Genomic DNA, 27414 nt, shown 5'->3' with positions numbered 1-27414 from the left:
CGTAATTCCTTCCACATAACCATCCACTCAGGTGTCGACCCCGCAGGGGGTGACATCACATTTATCGGCATCTGCTCCGCCTCCACATAAGCCTCCTCATCAAACATGTCGACAGAGCCGTACCGACACACCGCACACACACAGGGAATGCTCTGACAGAGGACAGGACCCCACAAAGCCCTTTGGGGAGACAGAGAGAGAGTATGCCAGCACACACCAGAGCGCTATATAACACAGGGATGAACACTACAACTGAGTGATTTTCCCTTATAGCTGCTATATATATATATATATATATATATATATATATATATATATATATATATATATATATATATATATATATATATATATATATGTACATACACTGTTGCGCCTAAATTTAGTGCCTCCCCTCTCTTTTTTACCCTTTGTAGTCTTGAAACTGCAGGGGAGAGCCTGGGAGCGATCCTTCCAGCGGAGCTGTGAGGGAAAAATGGCGCCAGTGTGCTGAGGGAGATAGCCCCGCCCCTTTTTGGCTTTCTCCCGCTTTTTTATGGATCCTGGCAGGGGTATTTTTCACATATATTGCCTCTAGGACTATATATTGTGATTTTTTTGCCAGCCAAGGTGTTAATATTGCTGCTCAGGGCGCCCCCCCCCCCCCCCCCCAGCGCCCTGCACCCATCAGTGACCGGAGTGTGAGGTGTGCATGAGGAGCAATGGCGCACAGCTGCAGTGCTGTGCGCTACCTTGTTGAAGACCGAAGTCTTCTGCCGCCGATTTTTAGGACCATCTTCTTGCTTCTGGCTCTGTAAGGGGGACGGCGGCGCGGCTCCGGGACCGGACGATCGAGGTCGGGCCCTGTGTTCGATCCCTCTGGAGCTAATGGTGTCCAGTAGCCTAAGAAGCCCAAGCTAGCTGCAAGCAGGTAGGTTTGCTTCTTCTCCCCTTAGTCCCTCGTAGCAGTGAGTCTGTTGCCAGCAGATCTCACTGAAAATAAAAAATCCTAAAATATACTTTCTTTTCTAGGAGCTCAGGAGAGCCCCTAGTGTGCATCCAGATCAGCCGGGCACAAGATTCTAACTGAGGTCTGGAGGAGGGTCAGAGGGAGGAGCCAGTGCACACCAGGTAGACAAAAGCTTTCTTTTAGTTGTGCCCAGTCTCCTGCGGAGCCGCTATTCCCCATGGTCCTTACGGAGTCCCAGCATCCACTTAGGACGTCAGAGAAAGATGACTTACCCGCAGTAGCGGTAGACACCAGGTCAGCGAGGCCGTCACCAAACAAGACACTACCTTTAAAAGGGAGATCTTCCATAGCTTTCTTGGAGTCGGCATCAGCATTCCATTGATGAATCCACAGCGCCCTCCTGGCTGAGACTGCCATGGCATTGGCCTTTGATCCCAAGAGGCCAATATCCCTCGCCGCATCCTTCAGGTAAGCTGCAGCGTCCCTGATATAACCGAGAGTCAAAAGAATGTTATCCTTATCAAGGGTATCCATGTCAGATGCCAAATTATCAGCCCACTTAGCTATAGCACTACTCACCCATGCCGACGCCACGGCAGGCCTGAGGAGTGCACCCGTAGTGACATAAATGGCCTTTAATGTTATTTCCTGCTTGCGAACAGCAGGATCCTTGAGGGCAGCCGTGTCAAGAGATTGAAGCGCCACTTTTTTGGACAGTCGGGACAGAGCCTTGTCCACATTGGGAGACGACTACCATTTCTCCCTGTCGTCAGAGGGGAAAGTATATGCCAGAAATATTCTCTTGGGAATCTGCCATCTTTTGTCAGGCGACTCCCAAGCCTTTTCACAAAGAGCGTTCAGTGCATGAGAGGGGGGAACTTCACCTCAGGCTTTTCCCCTTTAAATAAACAAACCCTTGTATCTGGAACGGCCGATATATCGCGGGACCGTCGTCCAGTGTGTATGGCCGATATGTCTGTGAACTCCGTCGTTCACAGACGTATCGCGTCGGCCACGCAGCACAGCCGACAGCCAATATATCTAACGATATATTGGCGCGTCGCTGTGTGTGTACGGGGCGGTCGTCCGACCGCCCGTACACATGCTGCGTCGGCCGGCGGTGATTGACAGGTGAACTGGGCGGGCGCACGCCCGCCCAGTTCATGACGTCAGTCCCCCGACGGATCGGGCAGTGTGTATGCACAGCACACTGCCCGATCCGTCCATAGATATATCTGCAGATCAATTGATCTGCAGATATATCTACTAGTGTGTACCCACCTTTAGGGAGCAGATTGGCTGGTCATTTATCACTCTTTATCCGTCTCCACTTTATCTCTAGTTAAAGTTTAACACATTTGGGCCACAATCACAAGGGAATAATTAACTCCACCTGCGGCTCTTAAAATGTGCGAGTATTGAGTACACCTGTGCACATGTTGGGTGACCTGGAAAATGTGCAGTGTGTGGACCACTGGTCCAAAGAGTACTTAGGGGACCATTTATCAAGCCATGGAGAGTGAAAAATAGCACAGTGATAAAGTATCAGCCAATCAGCTCCTAACTGCCATGTTACAGGCTGTTTTTGAAAAATGACAGACATGAGCTGATTGGTTGGCACTTTATCACTGTGCTATTTATCACTATATAAGGCTTGATAAATATGGGCACTAGTTTTCTAAAGGGTTTTAGGACTCAGTCTCTGTTTTTCTATACATGCTACATGTATGTCCTATATAAAAAGGATTAGTCTATGGGACTGGAATTCAACAGCTCACACTGAAAGAAGTTTGTAGAATAGCATTCAATAAGGATATTTTTTTTTTTTTTCGGTTAGTTTATCACAATTAGCCACTTTACATAAACATTCTTATACACAAACTAGGAAATACTTTCAATTAGAGTTCATAAATATTTGTTTGAACAATCTATTGTTTAAATACAATCATAGAAGTGTACAATGTACATGGATGTGATTGGATTTTTTTATTTATTTTGTTTGATCCAGGAAGTTTTACCTGCCTTTTGACGTATGTGTACTGTATTTGTCACAGACATACGTAGATCATGTTTTTGTCCACATACTCCTACATAGCTGCAGCACCCAGTCACTGTTGTTTTACCGAAACAGCCACAGACACATTTGTGACTGTTGTGAAAAACTTGCTGTGAATTACTTCCAAACTGGAACGCATTAAAAATACATTACAGAAACATAAATAAAAAATAAAGGGTCAGGCTAGTCACCACAACGCAAAAAAATTGGGATTTTTGTTTACTTACCGTAAAATCTCTTTCTCCGAGTCCATCTGGGGGACGCTGCGCCGTTACTTGTGGGTTAGAGGTGTGTGGTAGTGGAGTTTGGCACAGAACTATCAAAAGCTGACTCCTCCCCCCTCTAACCCCTCCCATCTCCTTCCTGCTCAGCCCTGTTCAGTTAACGTTTAGCCAAGCCAAAGGAGATAGACCAGAATAAAAAATTAACCAATTAAACCAGACAAACTATGGGAGGGATCGCAGCGTCCCCCAGATGGACTCAGAGAAAGAGATTTTACGGTAAGTAAACAAAAATCCCAATTTCTCTGTCCTCCATCTGGGGGACGCTGCGCCGTTACTTGTGGGACTTCCCAAAGCAAGCTAATGAGAGGAGGGAGACGTTGACGGCATAGCCGTCTGTAAAATACGACGCCCAACAGAGGCAGTCTCCAAACCAAAAGTATGAAACCAGTAAAACTTTGTGAACGTATGGACTGACGACCAGGTCGCCGCCCTGCATAGTTGCTCAACAGATGCACCACCGCGAACAGCCCAAGACGCTCCAACTGCTCTAGTCGAATGAGCCCTAATTGAGTCAGGAACCGAAACGTTTGAGGACACGTAAGCCTGTCTGATGGCCGAAGTTACCCAACGGGCCACAGTGTTTAGAGGCAGGCCAACCTCGTTTGGGAGCATCAATCAATCAATACCAGCAAGGAATCCGTACGACGGAAAGACTCCGTGCGAGACAAATAAATACGTAAGGCCCGAACAACATCCAAGAGAGCCAAATGGGAATCCTCCCCCTGAGAAGATGACGGATTGAAAGCTGGAAGAACGATGTCCTGATTTAAATGGAATGCTGAAACAACCTTTGGAAGAAATGAAGGCTTTGTCCGCAGCACCACCCGATTTTCATGAAACACTAACAAGGGCGGCCTGCAAGAAAGAGCCGCCAACTCAGACACTCGTCTAGCTGAGGCAATCGCCAAAAGAAAAACAACTTTTTGTGTTAGATAACGTAGTTCCACAGATTCTAGAGGTTCAAATGGAGACTTTTGAAGAGCCTTAAGTACCAAGTTTAAATCCCAGGGAGGAATCGGAGGAATAAAAGGTGGTTGAATTCGAAGTACTCCCTGCAGGAATGTTTGAACCTCTGGGATGATTGCTAATTTCTTTTGAAAAAGGACCGACCAGGCCGAAACCTGACCCTTCAGGGAAGAAAGTTTTAAACCTTTGTCAAGACCCTCCTGGAGAAAGGAGAGCAGGCGAGGAAGTCTAAACAAATGCGGAGTCAAGTTCCTTTTCTCGCACCAAGCAATGTAAATACGCCATACTCTATGGTAAATGCCAGAAGTCACCGGCTTTCTAGCCCGAATCATTGTCTGAACAACCGCACGAGAAAGACCCTTTGCCTTCAGAATGTTGGATTCAAGAACCAAGCCGTCAAAGCCAGCCGATTTAAATCTGGGTGGCGACAAGGTCCTTGAAGAAGAAGATCTGGTCGCAGAGGGAGGCGAAAGGGATCTCCGACGACCATGCTGCTTAGAAGAGTGTACCACTGTCGGCGCGGCCAATCCGGAGCCACCAGAATTACTGCAAGGCCTTCTCGCCGAATGCGTTGGAGTAGACGTGGGAGCAGTGGAATTGGTGGGAACACGTAACCCAGCTGAAATTGCCACGGAGCTGTTAGTGCATCGATCAGAAATGCTTGAGGATCCTGAGTTCTTGATCCGTAAACCGGAAGTTTTTTGTTGAGGCGTGACGCCATCAGGTCTATGTCTGGCATTCCCCAGCGATCCACTAGAGAAAGAAACACTTCCTGGTGAAGTTCCCATTCTCCCGGATGAATCGTGTGACGACTCAAAAAATCTGCTTCCCAGTTTTCGACTCCCGGAATGTGAATTGCTGAAATCACGGGAATCCAATGCTCCGCCCACGTGAGAATCTGAGCAACCTCTCTCATTGCGGACCAGCTGCGAGTTCCTCCCTGTTTGTGGATGTAAGCCACTGCCGTGGCATTGTCGGATTGCACCCGAACTGGATGGCCCTGCACCATGGTCTGAATCCGAATGAGAGCATACCGGATCGCTCTCAATTCCAGAATGTTGATTTGTAGTTTTGACTCTTGATTGCTCCAGCGCCCCTGTAAATGATGAGTCTGGAACACTGCTCCCCAACCGCTGAGGCTTGCGTCCGTGGTTACCATCATCCAAGACCAGACCGTGAACGGCGCACCCTTCCTCAGATTGTGACTGTGAAGCCACCAGTAGAGCGACTGACGAGTTCTTATCGACAAGCGTATCAACTGCAGTTCGAGACGTGAATCCGTCCGAGTCCAACAGTGGAGAATCTGAGCTTGAAGAGGTCGGGCGTGGAATCTGGCGTATGGAACTGCCTCGAATGAGGACACCATCTTGCCCAGTACCTGCATGCATCTGAGGACTGACACTGCCGGCAATTTTAACAGGGTTCTGATTCTGGCTTGTAAGTCCTGAATCTTGTCTGTAGGAAGAAACACCTTCTGGCTGTTGGTGTCGAATAGAAGACCCAGAAAAACCATTTTCTGTGACGGGAGTAAAGACGACTTTGGAAAATTGATTATCCACCCGAACGACTGTAGAGTCTCTATCGTTAGACGCAGGTTCTGAGTGAGAATCTCCGGTGACGGGGCCTTGATCAACAGGTCGTCCAAGTATGGGGTGATGTTGACCCCTTTGCAACGGAGAACTGCGACGACATGACCCAGGACCTTCGTAAAAACCCGGGGAGCCGTAGAGAGACCAAAGGGAAGGGCCCGAAACTGAAAATGCCACGGACCTACTGCAAATCTCAGAAGGGATTGATGTCCTGTCCAAATTGGAACATGTAGGTATGCGTCCTTTATGTCTATTGAAGCCAAATATTCCCCTGGCTCCATGGCTGCGATAATGGAGCGAATGGATTCCATCCTGAATTTTTGGGATGAAAGGTACGGATTGAGAGCTTTTAGATTTAGAATGGGTCGAAACGAACCGTCCGGCTTGTCTACGAGAAAAAGACCCGAGTAAAAGCCCCGACCTCTCTGAGGAGCTGGGACCGGAAGGATTACTCCATTTTGTAATAATGTTGCTGTTGCCTGAAGGAGAGCTTGACGTCTGGAGGGGTCGTCTGGGAGAGGTGTGACAAATAGTCGGGTTGGGACTGTCTCTTCGAAATCCAACATATATCCTCTGGAAATGACCCCTATTACCCACCGATCTGGTTTCGATAGGAGCCACACTTCCCTGAAGTGAAGTAAACGAGCCCCAACCTGTATTGATCCCTCCAGAGGGCCCGAAGCGTCATGCCTCAGGCTTGTCGGCAGGCTTACTGGCCGGTCTGCGAGTAGCCTGAGCTCCTCTACCTCTGAATGATCCCCTCCGTGGAAATCTGGAGAAGGGTCGAAAGGACTGGAAGTTACCTCTGCCCTGCGTACGAAAGGACCGAAATCTTGTAGGTTTTGGTTTGTTAGGAGCAGACGTAAGGAAAGGGCTCTTTCCTCCCGTAGTATCTGAAATTATCTTCTTTAACTCTGATCCAAAGAGAAATTCGCCTTCAAAAGGAACTGCCGTCAAGGTCTGCTTTGAGTCCGAATCAGCATTCCAAACCCTAAGCCAAAGAGATCGTCTTGCGGATACTGTTAAGGCAGAAACACGGGACTGTAGCGCCACCGAATCCAATAAGGCTTCACCCACGTAAGTAAGGGCCTCAGAAATCTGTTCTGCTAATTGAATGGCCTCCGACGGATCGTCTGACTGCATCCCAGATACAACCTGTGCAAGCCACTCATCAACGGCTTTAAGCACCCAGGCACTCGCCAGAACTGGACGGAGAGAGACACCTGATAAGGAAAACATAGATTTTAGTAATGCTTCTATCTTCCTATCGGTAGAGTCTTTTAAAGTCACAGACTGTACTGACAGAATAACCGTAGCTTTTGCTAAATGCGAAATAGGAGCGTCTACCTTTGGGGCAGTTTCCCAAAATTTTGTATCCTCCTCTGTAAAAGGATATAGAAATTTTAACTTTTTAGGAGCTTGGAAACGCGAATCCGGTTTTAGCCAGGGTTCTTTTAAAATATCCGCAAAGTGCGAATAAGGAGGGAAGGCAGTAACCTGTCTCTTCTGTCGTTTGAAGAAAGAGGAAGAAGTCTCGGCTACTGCCTCATCCTGAATATTAAGGGTCTGACGAATGGCTTCGATTAGTAGCCTAACACCTGAACTAGTAGATAAATCCTCATCTTCCCAAGGCGAATTTTCGTCCCATTCAGGATCTACCTCCCCTTCTTCCAATGGAGATGTCAGAGTATCCAACTCCTCTCCCGGAAATGCAATAGCGGGCAACGGCTGCGTTCGCTTAGAAGCCGCCGAACTACTGGCCGAATTTACAAATTTATTTACAGACTGAGTCAAATCAGTGAGACACTTTCCCATATTCTGGGCCCACAGCGGTTCCACCTGAGTCTGGGCCAAAGCTGCTTCCGACCTTGACTGACGCAAATCTGAAATTGCATCCACCATGGCCTTGACCCAAGGGGGCATTGACTGATCTGTGGATCTGGCCTGCTGATCTGCCGCTGGTGCACCCGAGCATGATGTACAGAGGGTCCCTGCATAAGCACTCCCCTTAGCCAGCTTTGTGCCACATTGTGAACATGAGAAATAAACCACTGAGGTTGTTTTTCCCTTTGTAGGTTTCTCTGGCTTGCTGGTCATCCTTTACTCTGGTGTACTATGTCCTGTCCCCCAATTTGTTAACAAATATCTCTGAGATTCAAACCCACGAGAATGTGCTTATGTTTCTGTTAACATGCTGCTTTAGCCCACCGGACTAGAGGAGACACTGTGATCCCCCCCCCCCTTTTATACTTGCGGTTTTGTGTATGCAATCCCCCTCCGTAGCACAGCGTCCCCCTGTCTGCAGGCAGAGAAGATGGCGCCGTGACCAGCAGCGCGCGGGCAGAGCTGAGCGGGAAGACGGCTCTGCCCGCCTGACGTCACTCCTCTCACTCTCCGTCAAAACCGGAAGTTCGGCTCCCGTGCGCCGCTACACAGAGCGGTTGTCACGGCAGCACAGCCACGGTCCAGGGAGTGAATAACACCCTCCCGGACCTAACCACAGTCCTCCACATCACATTCCACCCCAGTTCAGCCATCCGGGCTGTCTGTGGATGGTCGCGGGGGAGGGGGGGGGGGGGGGGGGGGGTGCTGGCAGCGGCGGGGGAACAATGCAATGTCCATTAGTAATAGGAAAATAGGGACAGCCCAATACTGTCAATGACAGATTGTGGCTGTCCAGTACCTGATGCTGCTTTCTTCTCTCTCTCTCTCTGAAGGCCCCAGTGACCAAGGTATAGTGGCCTCCATGCAGCAGTCTGGAATGGGATACTAACCCCTTCCACTGTTATACCTGTCACCTGTAGACAGGGACTAGGTATTTGTGAAAAAAAAAAAATCTAAAGAGAAATAAAAACTGTGTCTGTACCCCACAGGCACAAAACTAAAACTGAACAGGGCTGAGCAGGAAGGAGATGGGAGGGGTTAGAGGGGGGAGGGGTCAGCTTTTGATAGTTCTGTGCCAAACTCCACTACCACACACCTCTAACCCACAAGTAACGGCGCAGCGTCCCCCAGATGGAGGACAGAGAAAAGTGAATATTTTATCATGAGATAGGATAGTGTACGTATACTTGTGTACAGTAACCCAACCACGTTCCCACTCACCACTCCATAATAATGAGAAGGCATTTCCGAGACTGGTAGAGATTCTCATATACATCAATTATCTTTACGATGTGCGCACACTGAGATGCCCTCCAATGCAGCTCCACTTCCCTACGTGCCTTGGGACAGTCCTGCAGCATCTATGGGTAAGAACAAGATAAATCATTTAACACAAAAACTCCTCCCCAAATACCTAATTAAACAATGGATACATTAGTACAGTGGCCTTTTGGAATACAGTCAGCCAATCCCTGCAAACCTTACATATTTAACATATAGCGGGCAGAGCTTGGCCTGTCATCCCAGCATTTACAGCACAAAGTAGGGCAGCATCAGAGTTGGGACGGGCAGATAAAGAGGCGGATTATTCTCCTTAGCACCAGCCTTTTGACAGCATCAATCGGAGGAAGGCCGGTCTGGAGGAGGTGCGGCCTGACAGACTGGCAGCAGCGGGCAGAGCATGTCCTGTTGCAAGTCTAATTAGGGTGCTGTGTGTGCATGAACATGTGGTAGGGTGATAAAGCAGTGATAAGTGCAAGGTGATAACGCACCAGCCAATCATTACGGATTTGGAAAATGACAGTTAGGAGCTGCTGCGTTATCACCTTGCACTTAACACTTCTTTATCCCTTCTCCAGGATTAATACATCTGCCCCACTGATTGTAAGCTCCACTGGTCAGGATCTTATGTGAATGGCCAAATATTCTCTTTACAGTGCTGCAGAACATGTGCGCACTATACTGTTATTAATAAGAATAACGGAGACACATGTGGATGAGGAGTGCTGGAAGTGGAACTGGTGAATTGCAATATCGTGGGATTTACAATGGAATTTCTTGGTGCACAGACAATAGTATAAGAGACTGCATTTAGAATTTCCACTATTTTCTCATTAATTATGCTGAACAACGTATATCTCATCTGAAGAGTAAACAATCTGGATTGTTTTAGTTGGTGGACATCTTTACAGATTGTGTAGTTACTTGCATTGGTCTTATTGAAATACATATGCACTCTGTTAGAGCGCTGCTTATTTCCCACTGATCCACAATAGTAGAGAGTTTGGATTACTATTGTACCTGAGCACTTAAAGAGACCGTTTGTGTGAGCAGATAGATATAGAGATATATTAATTTCCCCTTCCTTAGGATAGTACTTAAAAATGTGAACAATCAAAACAAAAAATAAGATTTTACTTACCGGTAAATCTATTTCTCGTAGTCCGTAGAGGATGCTGGGGACTCCGTAAGGACCATGGGGATAGACGGGCTCCGCAGGAGACATGGGCACTTTAAGAAAGAATTTAGTTCCTGGTGTGCACTGGCTCCTCCCTCTATGCCCCTCCTCCAGACCTCAGTTAGAGAAACTGTCCCCAGAGGAGACTGACAGTACAAGGAAAGGATTTTGGTAATCCAGGGCAAGATTCATACCAGCCACACCAATCACACCGTATAACTTGTGATAACAACCCAGTTAACAGTATGACAAATAACATATCAGTTCATGCCCGATGCAACAATAACGTAACCCTTATTGAAGCAATAACTATATACAAGTATTGCAGAAGAATTCCGCACTTGGGATGGGCGCCCAGCATACTCTACGGACTACGTGAAATAGATTTACCGGTAAGTAAAATCTTATTTTCTCTAACGTCCTTGAGGATGCTGGGGACTCCGTAAGGACCATGGGGATTATACCAAAGGCGGGAGAGTGCGGATGACTCTGCAGCACCGATTGAGCAAACATGAGGTCCTCCTCAGCCAGGGTATCAAACTTATAGAATTTTGCAAAGGTGTTTGAACCCGACTAAGTAGCAGCTCGACACAGCTGTAGTGCCGAGACCCCTCGGGCAGCCGCCCAAGAAGAGCCCACTTTCCTAGTGGAATGGGCCTTGACAGATTTAGATAACGGCAATCCTACCGTAGAATGCGCCTGCTGAATCGTGTTACAGATCCAGCGAGCAATAGTCTGCTTTGAAGCAGGGCCGCCAAGCTAGTTGGCTGCATACAGAACAAACAGTGCTTCTGTTTTCCGGACTCTAGCCGTCCTGGCTACATAAATTTTCAAAGCCCTGACCACATCAAGGGACTCGGAATCCTCTAAGTCCCGTGTAGCCACAGGCACCACAATAGGTTGGTTCATATGAAAGGATGAAACCACTTTTGGCAGGAACTGAGGAAGTGTCCGCAATTCCGCTCTATCCATATGGAAAACCAGATAGGGGCTTTTATGTGACAAAGCCGCTAATTCCGACACTCGCCTAGCCGAAGCCAGGGATAATAACATGACCACCTTCCACGTGAGATATTTCAACTACACCGTCTTAAGTGGTTCAAACCAGTGTGACTTTAGGAAACTTAAACACCACATTAAAGGTCCCAAGGCGCCACCGGAGGCACAAAAGGAGGCTGAATATGCAGTACTCCCTTTACAAAAGTCTGAACTTCTGGGAGAGAAGCCAATTCTTTTTGAAAGAAAATGGATAGGGCCGAAATCTGGACCTTAATGGAGCCTAATTTAAGGACCAAATCCACTCCAGTTTGTAGGTAGTGAAGGAAACGGCCCAGATGGAATTCTTCCGTAGGAGCATTCTTGGTCTCACACCAAGAAACATATCTACGCCATATACGGTGATAATGTTTTGCTGTTACTTCCTTCCTAGCCTTTATCAGCGCAGGGATAACCTCAACCGGAATGCCTTTTTCTGCTAGGATCCGGCGTTCAACCGCCATGCCGTCAAAAGCAGCCGCGGTAAGTCTTGGAACAGACAGGGTTCCTGTTGCAACAGGTCCTGTCTTAGAGGAAGAGGCCACGGATCTTCTGTGAGCATTTCCTACAGATCTGGATACCAGGTCCGTCGTGGCCAATCTGGAACAATGAGGATTGTTCCCACTCCTTTTCTTCTTATCATCCTCAACACCTTGGGTATGAGAGGAAGAGGAGGAAATACATAGACTGACCGGGACACCCACGGTGTCACTAGGGCGTCTACCGCTACTGCCTGAGGGTCTCTGGACCTGGCGCAATACCTCTGTAGCTTTTTGTTGAGGCGGGACGCCATCATGTCTATCTGTGGCAGTTCCCACCGACCCACAATCTGTGCGAAGACTTCTGGATGAAGTCCCCACTCTCCCAGGTGTAGGTCGTGTCTGCTGAGGAAGTCTGCTTCCCAGTTGTCCACTCCCGGAATGAACACTGCTGACAGTGCGCTTACATGATACTCCGCCCAGCAAAGAACTCTGGTGGCTTCCGCCATTGCCACTCTGCTCCTTGTGCCGCCTTGGCGGTTTACATGAGCCACTGCGGTGATGTTGTCTGACTGGATCAGAACTGGTTGGTCGCAGAGTAAGGTCTCCGCTTGACGTAGGGCGTTGTATATGGCCCTTAGTTCCAGGATGTTGATGTGAAGACAAGTCTCTTGACTTGACCAAAGACCTTGGAAATTTCTTCCCTGTGTGACTGCTCCCCAACCTCGGAGGCTTGCGTCCGTGGTCACCAGGATCCAATCCTGAATGCCGAATCTGCGGCCCTCGAGAAGGTGAACACTCTGCAGCCACCACAGGAGTGACACCCTGGCCCTGAGGGACAGGGTGATCAACCGATGCATCTGTAGATGTGACCCGGACCATTTGACCAGCAGATCCCATTGGAAAGTCCTCGCATGGAACCTGCCAAAGGGAATGGCCTCGTATGACGCCACCATCTTTCCCAGGACTCGAGTGCAATGATGCACTGACACCTGTCTTGATTTCAAAAAGTTCCTGACCAGAGTCATAAGTTCCTGGGCTTCTTCTATCGGAAGATAAACCCTTTTCTGGGTCGTGTCCAGAATCATGCCCAAGAAAGGCAGACGAGTTGTAGGAACCAACTGCGACTTTGGAATATTGAGAATCCAGCCGTGTTGCTGTAACACTTTCAGTGAAAGAGATACGCTGTTCAGCAACTGCTCTCTTGATCTCGCTTTTATGAGGAAATCGTCCAAGTACGGGATAATTGTGACACCTTGCTTCCGCAGGAGCACCATCATTTCCGCCATTACCTTGGTGAAAATCCTCGGGGCCGTTGAGAGACCAAACGGCAACGTCTGAAATTGGTAATGACAGTCCTGTACCGCAAATCTTAGGTACGCCTGATTAGGTGGATAAATGGAGACATGAAGGTACGCATCCTTTATGTCCAGTGACACCATAAAATCCCCCCCTTCCAGGCTGGCGATGACCGCTCTTAGCGATTCCATCTTGAACTTGAACCTTTTCAAGTATAGGTTCAGAGAATTTAAATTCAATATGGGTCTGACCGAACCGTCCGGCTTCGGAACTACAAACATGGTCGAATAATAACCCCTTCCCTGTTGGAGGGGAACCTTGACCACCACCTGCTGAAGATACAATTTTTGTATTGCATTTAACACTATCTCCCTCTCTAGGGGGGTAGCTGGTAGGGCCGATTTGAAAAACCGGCTAGGAGGCACCTTTTCGAATTCCAGCTTGTAACCCTGAGACACAATCTCTATTGCCCAGGGATCCACCTGGGAGTGAACCCACATGTGGCTGAAATTCCAAAGACGCGCCCCCACTGGGCCTGACTCCGCCAGTGGAGCCCCAGCGTCATGCGATGGATTTTGCAGAGGCCGGGGAGGACCTCTGTTCCTGGGAACTAGCTGTGTTGTGCAGCTTCTTTCCTCTGCCCCTACCTCTGGCAAGAAAGGACGCACCTCGGACTTTCTTGTTTCTTTGTGAACGAAAGGACTGCATTTGATAATGCAGTGCTCTCTTAGGCTGTGAGGGAACATAAGGCAAAAAAATTGACTTTCCAGCTGTAGCTGTGGAGACCAGGTCCGAGAGACCTTCTCCGAACAATCCCTCACCCCTGTAAGGTAAAACCTCCATATGCCTTTTTGAGTCGGCATCGCCTGTCCATTGCCGAGTCCACAGGACCCTTCTGGCAGAGATAGACATAGCGTTTATTCTAGAACCCAGTAGACTAATGTCTCTTTGAGCATCTCTCATATAAAGGACAGCGTCTTTAAAATGCCCCAGGGTCAATAAAACAGGGTATCAATCTCCTCTGATAAGGTATCTGTCTATGCCGCCACCGCACTACAGACCCAGGCCGACGCGATTGCTGGTCTGAGTAAGGTACCTGAATGTGTATAAATGGACTTCAGGGTACCCTCCTGTTTGCGATCAGCAGCATCTTTGAGGGTAGCCGTATCCTGGGACGGCAGGGCTACCTTTTTGGATAAGCGTGTTAAAGCTTTGTCCACCCTAGGGGAGGATTCCCATCGTAACCTATCCGTTGGCGGGAAAGGAGACGCCATAAGAATCCGTTTGGAAATCTGCAGTTTTTTTTATCTGGAGATTCCCAAGCTTTTTCACATAACTCATTCAGTTCGTGTGAGGGGGGAAAAGTTACCTCAGGTTTCTTTCCCTTATACATATACACCCTCTTGTCAGGGACAGGGGTTTCCTCTGATGTGCAAAACATCCTTTATCGCTATAATCTTATATCGAAGGGATTTAGCCAATTTTGGCTGTAACTTTGCATCATCGTAATAGACACTGCAGTCAGAATCCATGTCGGTATCTGTGTCAACAATTTGGGATAGTGGGCGCTTATGAGACCCTGACGGTCCCTGCGACATAGGATCAGGCACGGGTTGAGACCCTGACTGTCCCAATGCATCAGCTTTGTCTAATCTTTTATGCAAGGAATTAACATTATCATTTAAAACCTTCCACATATCCATCCAATCAGGTGTCGGCGGAGACACCACATTCATTTGTTCCCGCTCCTCTCCCACATAGCCTTCCTCAAACATGTCGACACAAGCGTACCGACACACCACACACACAGGGAATGTCCTTTCTGAAGACAGTTCCCCCACGAGGCCCTTTGGAGAGACCGAGAGAGTATGCCAGCACACACCCCAGCACTATATAACCCAGAAATAACACAGTAACTTAATGTTAACCCAGTAGCTGCTGTTTATATCTTTTTTGCGCCTAATTATGTGCCCCCACTCTCTTTTCAACCCTCTTCTACCGTGTATCAGCAGGGGAGAGCCTGGGGAGCTTCCTCTCAGCGGTGCTGTGGAGAAAAAACGGCGCTGGTGAGTGCTGAGGGAGAAGCCCCGCCCCCTCGGCGGCGGGCTTCTGTCCCGCTTAAATTGTAATTTTTTTGGCGGGGGCTCTTACATATATACAGTGCCCAGCTGTATATATGTTGTCTTTTGCCAATATGAGGTCCCAAATGCTGCCCAGGGCGCCCCCCTGCGCCCTGCACCCTTACAGTGACCGGAGTATGTGAGGTGTGTGGAGCAATGGCGCACAGCTGCAGTGCTGTGCGTTACCTCTAGTGAAGATCACGAAGTCTTCTGCCGCCTGTGAAGTCTTCTTTGCTTCTCATACTCACCCGGCTTCTGTCTTCCGGCTCTGCGAGGGGGACAGCGGCGCGGCTCTGGGACGAACGGCGAGGGTGAGATCCTGCGTACCGATCCCTATGGAGCTAATGGTGTCCAGTAGCCTAAGAAGCAGGACCTAGCTTCAGAGAGTAGGGCTGCTTCTCTCCCCTCAGTCCCACGATGCAGGGAGTCTGTTGCCAACAGAGCTCCCTGAAAATAAAAAACCTAACAAAATATTTTCTTACAGCAAGCTCAGGAGAGCTCCCTGTAATGCACCCAGTCTCCTCTGGGCATAGTATCAAACTGAGGTCTGGAGGAGGGGCATAGAGGGAGGAGCCAGTGCACACCAGGAACTAAATTATTTCTTAAAGTGCCCATGTCTCCTGCGGAGCCCGTCTACACACATGGTCCTTACGGAGTCCCCAGCATCCTCTAGGACGTTAGAGAAAAACTGTAATTATTTTAACCATAGCCTTCTAAAAATTACAAAGCTGAAACAGGATGTATGATGATAGGAATACCAGTACCGGGATCCCAGATATTTTTGAGCACCAAAAATATTTGGGACAAGTGGTGGCTCCAGAGCTGGGGCTACAGCGCAGTCCAAAACTCGAATAGGGGAGTCACCCCAAATGCTGCCAAACATCCGGCACTCACTGACAGGCCCACATCTGGAGCTGCTACTGCTCATGATTAGAATGCTCAAATTCCAGGTATTAAGGGATTCAAAACACACTGTGGATTTTGCCGGAGGTAAATCATGTGATGAGATTTACATTCTTTGCAGTTCGTTATATTTGATTTTCTCTGGTTCTCCCAGCCATCTGTAAAATAGACGGGTTCCCATGATGCACTTGCACTTAGTCACCAATAGGCTGAGAGTGCATGGAGCAGTGACATAATAATTGTGCAGCAAGCTCCCAGACACTCAGTGGCTAAGAGCAGCCTCATCACAAGACCTAAGCTAGTCAACTGCAGCTGGGCCTGCAAGAGGACCAGACAATGCGCCTGCAGACGAGAAGCCCATTCTGAAAACCACTATGTGAATAAGGTAAGTGAAAGGAGAGGAAGAAAGCAGTGGTGAGGGGATAGATCAGGTGGAACAAGGGGAGATGGGTGGCAGAGAAGACACCTCTCTAGTGGCTGTGTTTCCATTGGATGGCGAGGTTAATAGCTCTTTCCTATTGGTCGCTGCATGCCACCCATCTCCTCCCACTGGCTGTGCCTGCTGCTGGTGCCCTTGTCATGAGTGCAGCGCGTTGAGTGTGGGCTGGTGCTGCTACCAAGGACCATGGAGGGGGGACACGGGTTGCCGTAGTGGAGGCTCATCACTGATGAGTCAAAAGTACAAGAAACAGAGAGCACCAGGGGCCAAATGAATTAATCCTTAACAAGAGATAAAGGGGCAGATGTAAAAGTGCGCTGTGGTTTCTATTGACCACAGCGCACCTTAAACCATCATTTTGCTCAGCACCCTAATGTATGTACGGCATGTTAACGTCATGTTAACGTCATGTACAGTGTCAGCCGCGCGACCCCGCCGCTCACTGTTACTCTGCAGTCCTGAATGGGAGACGAGGTGCAGAGGCAATGTATGATTGCCTCTGCTGTCACTTTTCGTCCCTTGTAGCGGCCGGCCCGTAACGCCTCCCCCAGGCAGGCTATGAGTGCAAAATGTGCACTAGCCGAGTTAATTTTAATTTTTTCTTCAACAAACTTTATTGTTCGTGGCCAGTAATCTGCTGGTCCACAAAGCATCATCGTGCATGCGCCGGGGACCTCCTGCGGCGCAGACAGGAAGCAGGAGAGAAGTGCGCATGCGCACAGACTGCGGCGCTGAACGCAGACGAGCCGATGTGGAAGGTGTGCTATCGCAGGACAGGTAGGATAACGCCCTCCCACGTCGGCGGGGGCCTCAATAATACATTGTGGCGGCTGCGGGCGTATCACCACGATAATATGGGGATACGCCCCTGGAGACACAACGTCCGTTAAGACGTTTTTTCATACATCACCCCCAAAGTGAAGATAGATAAAGAGTGATAAATGACCAGACAATCAGCTTCCTAACTGCATTTCACAGGCCCGATTGGTGGTAAGAGCAGCGAGCCCGCAAGGGGACTCGTTGCCAGGATTCAGACAGACGGGATGCCGCTGTTGGTATAGTGACAGCCAGCATCCCATCAGCCGGGATTTCATGTGTATTCCCTGACCACCATGTTTAGTCTTGCAGCCCTGGCTCACTAGCATCACAGCACTAGTGAACACATGATAATGGGTCTGGTTATTAAACTGCCATGAAATACTGTAATTATACTGCACATGGCACTATGAAGGTTTTGAAAAGTAATACCCCTTTCACTCTGCCAATGCCGGATCCCACCCGGGAATTGGAAACGGGTCCTTCCCGGGTGGGATCCGGCATTGGACGCTACCGCTGGCTTCCCTGACCTGGCAATATGCCGGGCGGGTTGCCATAGCAGCGGGGGCGGAGGTGGCGCTGGGAGATTAGCTCCTCTCCGCCTCTCCCAGTTGTAGTGAATGGGTCCCATCGACCCGGGAGCCAGTTTACGCAGCCATTGACTCGGTATTCAACCCGGGAATATATACGTTATGGTAAGAACTTACCGTTGATAACGGTATTTCTCCTATGTCCACAGGTTTCCACAGGATAACAATGGGATATGATGGAGCGACAGCGGATTGGCACCAAACGATCACAAGCTTTCAGTCCCCCCAGGATGCAACGGGCTCGTCCATATATCCCCGCCCACTGGCTCAGGCAAATCAGTTGTATTCCAAAGCATTTAGGCAGGAGCATTATGTAGAACCTTATTCAGGCGAGAAGAACACACATGCACACCCTTCCTTGCAAGAGGGAAGAGTTTAGGGAGTAAAAAGATTCTCAAATCAGGTGCGTCAGGGTGTGATCCCCGTGGAAACCTGTGGACATAGGAGAAATACCGTTATCAACGGTAAGTTCTTACCATAACGTATATTTCTCCGGCAGGGTCCACAGGTTATCCACAGGAAAACAATGATACTTTCCAAAGCAATTTAGTGGTGGGGACGCTCCTGATTGGACAGGAGAACATTGCGCCCGAATTCAGCGTCATGAGAGGCAAAAGTATCTAAGGCATAATGTCTAATGAATGTGTTAATGGAAGACCATTTGGCTGCCTTACATATCTGTTCTGCTGAAGCACCATGTTGTGCTGCCCATAAAGGACCTACCTTACGTATAGAGTGAGCAGAGACATTAGCCGAAACAGGGAGATCAGTTTGAGAATATGCTTCTGAATAGTCATTCGAAGCCGTCTTGCTAGCGTCTGTTTAGTAGCAGGCCATCCTCTCTTGTGAAATCTGTAGAGAATTAAGAGAGAATCTGTCTTTCTGATGGCACTGGTACGATCCACGTAGATTCTTAATGCACGGACTACGTCCAGCGACGCTTCTCCCGCAGAATGTCCCGATACCTGAAAAGCCGAGACCACAATTTCTTTGTTAAGGTGAAACTTAGATACCACCTTAGGAAGATAACCAGACCTAGTTCTGAGAACTGCTTTATCTGGATAAAAGATCGGAAAAGGAGACTTACACGACAACGCTCCTAAAACGGACACTCTTCTAGCTGATGCTCTAGTCAGTGGAAAGAGATCTTTAGCTGTCAACCATTTAAGATCCACTTTATTAAGTGGTACAAACGGAGCAACTTGAAGAGCTCTGAGGACCAGACTTAAATCCCAAAAGCACTGCAGGAGGAACAAAAGGCGGTTGAATGCACAGCATTCCCTGGAAAAAAGTATGCACATCCTGAAAATTGGCTATTTTCTTTTGGAACCAAACAGTCAATGCTGATACTTGTACTCTCAAGGAGGCCACCTTCAAACCCTTATCCATTCCTGCCTGAAGGAAATCTAAGATTCTGGATACTCTGAAAGATTTTGGGTCCATACTTCTTTCACTGCACCAATGAATATAGGCTTGCCATATTCGGTGATAAATGAGAGCTGAGGAGGGATTCCTTGCTCTGAGCATAGTTTGAATTACCTGTTGTGAAAAACCTCTTGACTTCAGGATAGAAGTTTCAATAGCCACGCCGTCAAAGACAGTCGATCCAGATGCCTGTCATAACAAGGACCCTGCATCAGTAGATCTGGACGTTGCGGGAGCAGAATTGGAGCATCCATCGACAGATCTATGTACCAATCCCTTCTGGGCCAAGCCGGAGCTATTAGAATCACGGCACCCTTTGCTTGCTTTATTTTCCTCACTACCCTGGGTAACAGGGAGATCGAAGGAAACAGATATGCCAGATGAAAGTCCCATTTCACTGACAGTGCGTCCACAAGAATCGCTCCGGGATCCTTTGTTCTTGACCCATATGCCGGTACTTTGTTGTTCAGACAGGACGCCATGAGATCTACTTCTGGCAACCCCCACTTGTCTACTAGAGTCTGAAATACTTCCGGGTGTAGAGCCCATTCGCTTGCTTGAATGGCGTGTCGACTGAGAAAGTCCGCTTCCCAGTTTAGGACTCCTGGAACGAACACTGCGGACAATGCTGGGAGATGGAGTTCTGCCCACTTTAGTATGTGACTTACCTCCTTTACTGCTTTTTGGCTGAGAGTTCCTCCCTGATGGTTGAGGTACGCTACTGCCGTTGCATTGTTCGAGCGGATCTGGACTGGTTTTCCTTGCAGAGTGTCCTTTGCCTGAATCAGTGCCATGTATATGGCCCAACGTTCAAACAGGTTTATTGGCAGGCAACTTTCTTCTGCGGTCCACTGTCCTTCGAACCATAATTTTCCGGACACTGCTCCCCAGCCCTGAAGACTGGCATCTATTGTCAGGACCTCCCAATCTGATATCCAAAAGCATCTCCCCTTGTCCAGATGGGATGTCTGTTAATGCAGTCCAGGCTAATGACCTTTTTACCTTTACTGGAAGTACCATCGTCTGTTTCATTATTGTCTGATGTACTCCATTCCATCTGGCCAGAATCAGATGCTGCAGAGGTCTCGAGTGGAATTGTGCATACTCCACCATGTCGAATGTTGACACAATCAACCCCATCACTCGCATTGCTGCGTGAATTGATATTGTTTGACTGTGTAACAATTCTTGAGTCATTAACTGCACCTTGGATATCTTGTTCAGGGGTAAAAATATTTTCTGCAGACTTGAATCCAATACAGCCCCCAAGTGACTAATCCATTGTGACGGAATCAGAGATGATTTTGCCCAATTTATGAGCCATCTGTGGTTCTGTAGACAAGTTATTGTCTGTTGGAGATGGCTCAATAGCAATTCCTGGGATTGTGCCAGGATTAAAAGATCGTCGAGGTATGGAAAAATTCTTATCCCCTGCTTGCGGAGATAAGCTGCCATAACCACCATAATCTTGGTAAATACTCTGGGGCTGTGGCTAACCCAAAGGGTAAAGCCTGGAACTGAAAATGTTGCTGGAGGATGGCGAACCTCAGGTAACACTAATGAGACAATGCTATAGGAACATGCAGGTAAGCATCCTGTATATCCAGAGATACCATGTAATCCCCTGGTTCCACGGCCAAAACTATGGAGCGTAACGTCTCCATGCGGAACCGTGGTACCCAAATGTATTTGTTTAACATTTTGAGATTGAGAATTGGCTGGAATGACCCATTTGGCTTCTGAACCAAAAACAGGTTGGAGTAAAAACCCTGTCCCCGTTGTGCAGGGGGTACTGGAATAATTACTCCTGACTGAAGCAATTTCTGAACTGCTTCTTGCAGGGCTCTGGCCTTTGCCTCTATACGAGACGTACTGGTGCAGAAGAACCTTCGAGGAGGCTGCTTATTGAAAGGGAAAGCATAACCCAGAGATACCGCTTCTTGCACCCAAGCATCTGTTGTCGACTGCTGCTATATGTGTGCAAACTGAAGAAGTCGGCCCCCTACCCTGGGGTCCCCCAGGCGGAAGCCCACACCATCAGGCTGATGGTTTCTGTTCTGGTTTGGAAGCTGGCCCTCTGGTGGCCCATTGCTTCTTTGCCTTACCAAACTTGTTGTATTGGGGCTGCTTAGCATCACTTTTTCTTTTTGGTTTTTCCTTGCAACCGAAATGGCTGAAAACCCAAACCCCTAGGCCTGGGGTTATGATTGGCAGGAAGCCTGACCTTCTAGGATTCCGCTTCTGACTCCAGAATATCTGTCAATTCCTTACCAAAAAGAATATTCCCAACAAAAGGCAAAGATTCCAGAACCTTCTCAGATTCTGAGTCAGCTTTCCATGTACGTAGCCAAATTGCTTTGCGAGCCGCTACCGTTAAGGCTGATGACTTGGAAGCAATAGTACCCATATCTTCTTCTAAGAATACCGCAGCCTGCTTCATGTAAGCTATATGGGATTCCTGCTCCCTAGTAGGTGCCGAAAGCCAGTTTTTCAGTTCGTCAGCCCATTCAGCTACCGCCTTTGCCATCCAAGCCGAAGACATAGCTGGCCTTATGACTGCCCCTGACAGAGAAAATATGGTTTTCAAAAACCCATCCACTCTTCTGTCTGTGACATCATTTAATGATGTTGACGGTAAAGGCAATGTAGATTTTCGCACTAATCGAATGACGTGCGTATCTACCTTAGTAGGCACTTCTTTTTTTAAAACAGTCCCCAGTTGGAAAAGGGTAATAAAAATCCAATTTTTTTGGAATTCTGTATTTTTTAGTGGGTGTAGCCCAAGCTTCCTCCATGATTTCAGTCAGCTGCTCTGACCCTGGTAACTTAACCCTAACTGTTTTGGGATGTTTAAAACACAGGTGCCTTAGGTTTTTAATACTGGCTCTGCTGAATCCTCTAGGGACAGAATAGCCTTCATTGTTCCAATTAATTCAGCTATATCCTCTGAGCTGATACCTTCTACATGTTCTTCATATGCTGAAGCAGAGTATATAGAGCGATCATCATCTGATGTATCATCCTGTGTAGCCTGTGTATTTGATGATATATTTACCCTCGGTTTATCAGCTTGTTTACTTGGAGAAGCTGTTGGGGCTATACAGTAAGAAGGAAGCTGCATGTATGGGTTAATAGTATACCCTACTCCTGAGATTGAAGCTGTAGGGACTACCCGCTCAGCTACACTGGACAAGGTCTGTGCAGACATAGCCCAAGTGGATCTACCTGCCGTTGAACAGGGATCTGCCTTGCAATCTGCTGAAACGCAAAACAATTTGTACATAACCCATCATGTGCCAGATCCTGAGAGGATAATCCCACTTTGCAGGACAAACATGTTATGAGTGTTGGCGTTACTGTTAATGTAACCTCGTCACCTTTGCCGCTATTAGACATGATTAAAAAAAATAATTCCAAAGTACGCAATAAATGTTACAATAGGCAACCGTCACATATCACTAAGGGAACACCACATCCCTAGATAAATATTCAAGCAAAAAAATGAAATTAGATATGTGCATAGGCGCCCTTGTAACAAAGATGAATAACTGGAGTGTTTATCATTAAAAACACACTAATTTATTAGGCACAATTGTGACATAAAACAAATAAATATATATAAAATATACACATATACAATATTGCACAGATCCCAATGGATTCTCACCCCCTGTATGATTTGCGGTGGGCAGAGAGCTTTTTTGGACAAAAAGCAATCAGGTCCCGGTGGAATTAACACAGCACCACCGCAAAAAGCTTATTCCTTTGGAGGCTGAGTAGGCAATCCAACAGTGCACTTCAATAGAAGATGTCCATGTCGTCCAAACGATGCGTTTCGGAGAAAGCTCTCCTTTTTCAAGCTTGGATGACATGGACCATCACCAAACAGATATTTATACTCCTTTCAATTAGTGCAATTGTTCAATTTGGCTATCCTAACTTCCGGATTAATCTACCGGAAAGGACGCGTGCGTCTCATCGGAGACTTCCGGTTGCGTTCCATTTAAAGATGAGAGATGCAGCTCCAGGGCGGGAACATTTACTCTAAATGGCGCCCTGGGGCTGGGGGAGGGGTTACAGGTCAGAGCCTTATCCCCTTGCTGGACTTCACCACCAGGTACTGCGGGTCTTAGCAAACTGATTTTTGAGAGAATCCGACCTGTGCTGTTGCCCTGGTAGTCTAGTGGGGTACCTGTACCAACACAGTGTCCACGCCAGCGCGTGCGGCCCATCTCCTAAAGGCTGCGCCGGAATGTGATTTATAGCGGGACCCGCCTGGGGGATCCTCTTACCTCCTCCCTTGATGCGGCCACGCGATCCCGAGAGCTGCGGTGAGTGTGTGTGCCTGACCAGAAGAACCAGAGCCCTCTGCTGTAAGTACCTAGCTACCAGGGCGCAGGAGTATAGCACCGCCAGGGAAGGTGATGGAGCTGCAGCATGAGATGTCAAAATGACATCTAGCACTGTGAGTGCCTATGCTGCAGCCCTTGAAGTCTTCTATAAAAAAAAAAAAAGTTATTTTCAGGGCTGCTGCCTGTTAGTGTTCTGCAGGCACAAACTGAGCTCCTGTGCACGAAGGCGGGCTTACAGAGGAGGCGGCGCTGAGCATCTTGGCAACAGTCAAAGCTTTTAGATTGTTGGTGTCTCGGATAAAGATCCTACTCTACACCCCAATGTTATCCCTGTGGAACCCAGTGTACCCCACTGCAGAAAACACATGTTTTTTTACTAGTAAAGACACAGGGAAACATTTATAAAACTAGAGCAAAATAAACAGGTTGCGTTGCCCATAGCAACCAAACCACATGAATTTTATAAACCGAACAAAATGATAAGCAGCCAATACAACAATTTTTCATTGCACTGTCTTTCATAAGTCGCTCCACGGCTTATATTTTATTACCTAATCCTATTTTGGAAAATAACATTTTTATTTTCCTACTAATGGCAAATTTGATCAAATTACAGTACATACCTTGACTAAAAATGCATTGCTATATGCTAATTTGGCCCTTACCTGCTCTGCTTTCTGTGTCAATGTCAGTGTATGTAACAGTAGCTCAGAATGTACAATACTGCTAAAACTAGTAACCATATAAGAAAGGGTCATAATGATCATTTTAGCGTTGCCTGCAATATACTCTAGAACAAAGATAATTTGTCTCTATCGATCTTAAATGTCATGCTCGCATACATTGTTCCTTAAACTAATTTCTATATGTATTCTAGTGATCTTCACTTTCTTTATTACTACACTAAACATGCAACACATGACCAGCTTTAGTTTTCAGTTCGTAATCTTAACAAGAAAAATGCCACCCCAAAAAATAAAATAGTTATATGGACTTTGGCCCTCATTCAGCATCTGTTGTAATTGATGCGATTTCACAAACTGCCACCGAGCATCATACGCAGAATGTGTGCATCCACATAGTGATCGCATCACTGCAGGGACATGGCGCTGGGGAGAGGAGAGCAGGAAAAACAGGTGTGTCATGGCCTTTTTTGGGGCGGCTCGATGACATTGACTGCATTTTATGCAGTCAGAAACATAGCAGCGATGCGCCTGCCTTCACAGCAAGGATGCGCAGGCATGGGTTGACCCATATTGCTGCGATTACTTCAATGAGATCGCAATTAGATTGCGACTGCAGATGCCCTGTGCTAGACGGCCACCAGCATGAGATTCTTTTCAGTAGCAGATTTTGAGATTTAGCAGAATCTGCTACTGATGCTGAATGACGGCATTGCTCCAGTTATATGTAATAATGAAATATATGCCATTTTCTTCTGTAGGAATGCACTGTACAGACATTTTACTATGCTCCCCAGCTACCTCCAATCATGTCCTGGAAGCGAGTGGTTATACTGGGTCTCTGCCATTTATTCCCACACCATTCCACAGGGCATGCCAGAGCCTCACGTTGTACACAGCCATCAGAGCATATATCAGTAAATAAGATTTTACTTACCGGTAAATCTATTTCTCGTAGTCCGTAGAGGATGCTGGGGACTCCGTAAGGACCATGGGGATAGACGGGCTCCGCAGGAGACATGGGCACTTTAAGAAAGAATTTAGTTCCTGATGTGCACTGGCTCCTCCCTCGATGCCCTCTTCCAGCCCTCAGTTAGAGAAACTGTGCCCAGAGGAGACTGACAGTACAAGGAAAGGATTTTGGTAATCCAGGGCAAGATTCATATCAGCCACACCAATCACACCGTATAACTTGTGATAACAACCCAGTTAACAGTATGACAAATAACATAGCATCAGTTCATGCCCGATGCAACAATAACGTAACCCTTATTGAAGCAATAACTATATACAAGTATTGCAGAAGAAGTCCGCACTTGGGACGAGCGCCCAGCATACTCTACGGACTACGAAAAATAGATTTACTGGTAAGTAAAATCTTATTTTCTGACATCCTAGAGGATGCTGGGGACTCCGTAAGGACCATGGGGATTATACCAAAGCTCCCAAACGGGCGGGAGAGTGCGGATGACTCTGCAGCACCGATTGAGCAAACATGAGGTCCTCCTCAGCCAGGGTATCAAACTTACAGAATTTTGCAAAGGTGTTTGAACCCGACCAAGTAGCAGCTCGACACAGCTGTAGTGCCGAGACCCCTCGGGCAGCCGCCCAAGAGGAGCCCACTTTCCTAGTGGAATGGGCCTTGACCGATTTAGGCAACGGCAATCCTGCCATAGAATGCGCCTGCTGAATCGTGTTACAGATCCAGTGAGCAATAGTCTGCTTTGAAGCAGGGCCGCCAAGCTTGCTGGCTGCATACAGAACAAACAGTGCTTCTGTTTTCCGGACTCTAGCCGTCCTGGCTACATAAATTTTCAAAGCCCTGACCACATCAAGGGACTCGGAATCCTCTAAGTCCCGTGTAGCCACAGGCACCACAATAGGTTGGTTCATATGAAAGGATGAAACCACTTTTGGCAGGAACTGAGGACGTGTCCGCAATTCCGCTCTATCCATATGGAAAACCAGATAGGGGCTTTTATGTGACAAAGCCGCTAATTCCGACACTCGCCTAGCCGAAGCCAGGGCTAATAACATGACCACCTTCCACGCGAGATATTTCAACTCCTCCGTCTTAAGTGGTTCAGACCAGTGTGACTTTAGGAAACTTAACACCACATTAAAGGTCCCAAGGCGCCACCGGAGGCACAAAAAGGAGGCTGAATATGCAGTACTCCCTTTACAAAAGTCTGAACTTCTGGGAGAGAAGCCAATTCTTTTTGAAAGAAAATGGATAGGGCCGAAATCTGGACCTTAATGGAGCCTAATTTAAGGACCAAATCCACTCCAGTTTGTAGGAAGTGAAGGAAATGGCCCAGATGGAATTCTTCCGTAGGAGCATTCTTGGTCTCACACCAAGAAACATATTTACGCCATATGCGGTGATAATGTTTTGCTGTTACTTCCTTCCTAGCCTTTATCAGCGTAGGGAGAACCTCAACCGGAATGCCTTTTTCTGCTAGGATCCGGCGTTCAACCGCCATGCCGTCAAACACAGCCGCGGTAAGTCTTGGAACACACAGGGTCCCTGTTGCAACAGGTCCTGTCTTAGAGGAAGAGGCCACGGATCTTCTGTGAGCATTTCCTGCAGATCTGGATACCAGGTCCGTCGTGGCCAATCTGGAACAATGAGGATTGTTCCCACTCCTTTTCTTCTTATCATCCTCAACACCTTGGGTATGAGAGGAAGAGGAGGAAATACATAGACTGACCGGAACACCCACGGTGTCACTAGGGCGTCTACCGCTACTGCCTGAGGGTCTCTGGACCTGGCGCAATACCTCTGTAGCTTTTTGTTGAGGCGGGACGCCATCATGTCTATCTGTGGCAGTTCCCACCGACCCACAATCTGTGCGAAGACTTCTGGATGAAGTCCCCACTCTCCCAGGTGTAGGTCGTGTCTGCTGAGGAAGTCTGCTTCCCAGTTGTCCACTCCCGGAATGAACACTGCTGACAGTGCGCTTACATGATTCTCCGCCCAGCAAAGAAATCTGGTGGCTTCCGCCATTGCCACTCTGCTCCTTGTGCCGCCTTGGCGGTTTACATGAGCCACTGCGGTGATATTGTCTGACTGGATCAGAACTGGTT

At 47.8% G+C, this 27414-nt stretch overlaps 1 protein-coding gene across 1 annotated transcript in view; it reads right to left on the bottom strand.

Annotated features, from left to right (window-relative positions):
* Positions 1–27414, bottom strand: part of MAPKAPK2 (MAPK activated protein kinase 2) — a 209888-nt gene that overhangs the window by 133556 nt on the left and 48918 nt on the right. Inside the window, exon 2 of the mRNA XM_063955175.1 lies at positions 8950–9089. Within this exon, the coding sequence (XP_063811245.1) occupies positions 8950–9089 (140 nt within the window). The remainder of the gene's footprint in view (positions 1–8949; positions 9090–27414) is intronic.

Source organism: Pseudophryne corroboree, chromosome 2 (assembly GCF_028390025.1).
Source record: "Pseudophryne corroboree isolate aPseCor3 chromosome 2, aPseCor3.hap2, whole genome shotgun sequence".
Classification (NCBI taxonomy): Eukaryota; Metazoa; Chordata; class Amphibia; order Anura; family Myobatrachidae; genus Pseudophryne; species Pseudophryne corroboree.
Note: the sequence above shows the minus strand (reverse complement) of the source record. Positions and strands in the feature narration are given on the sequence as shown.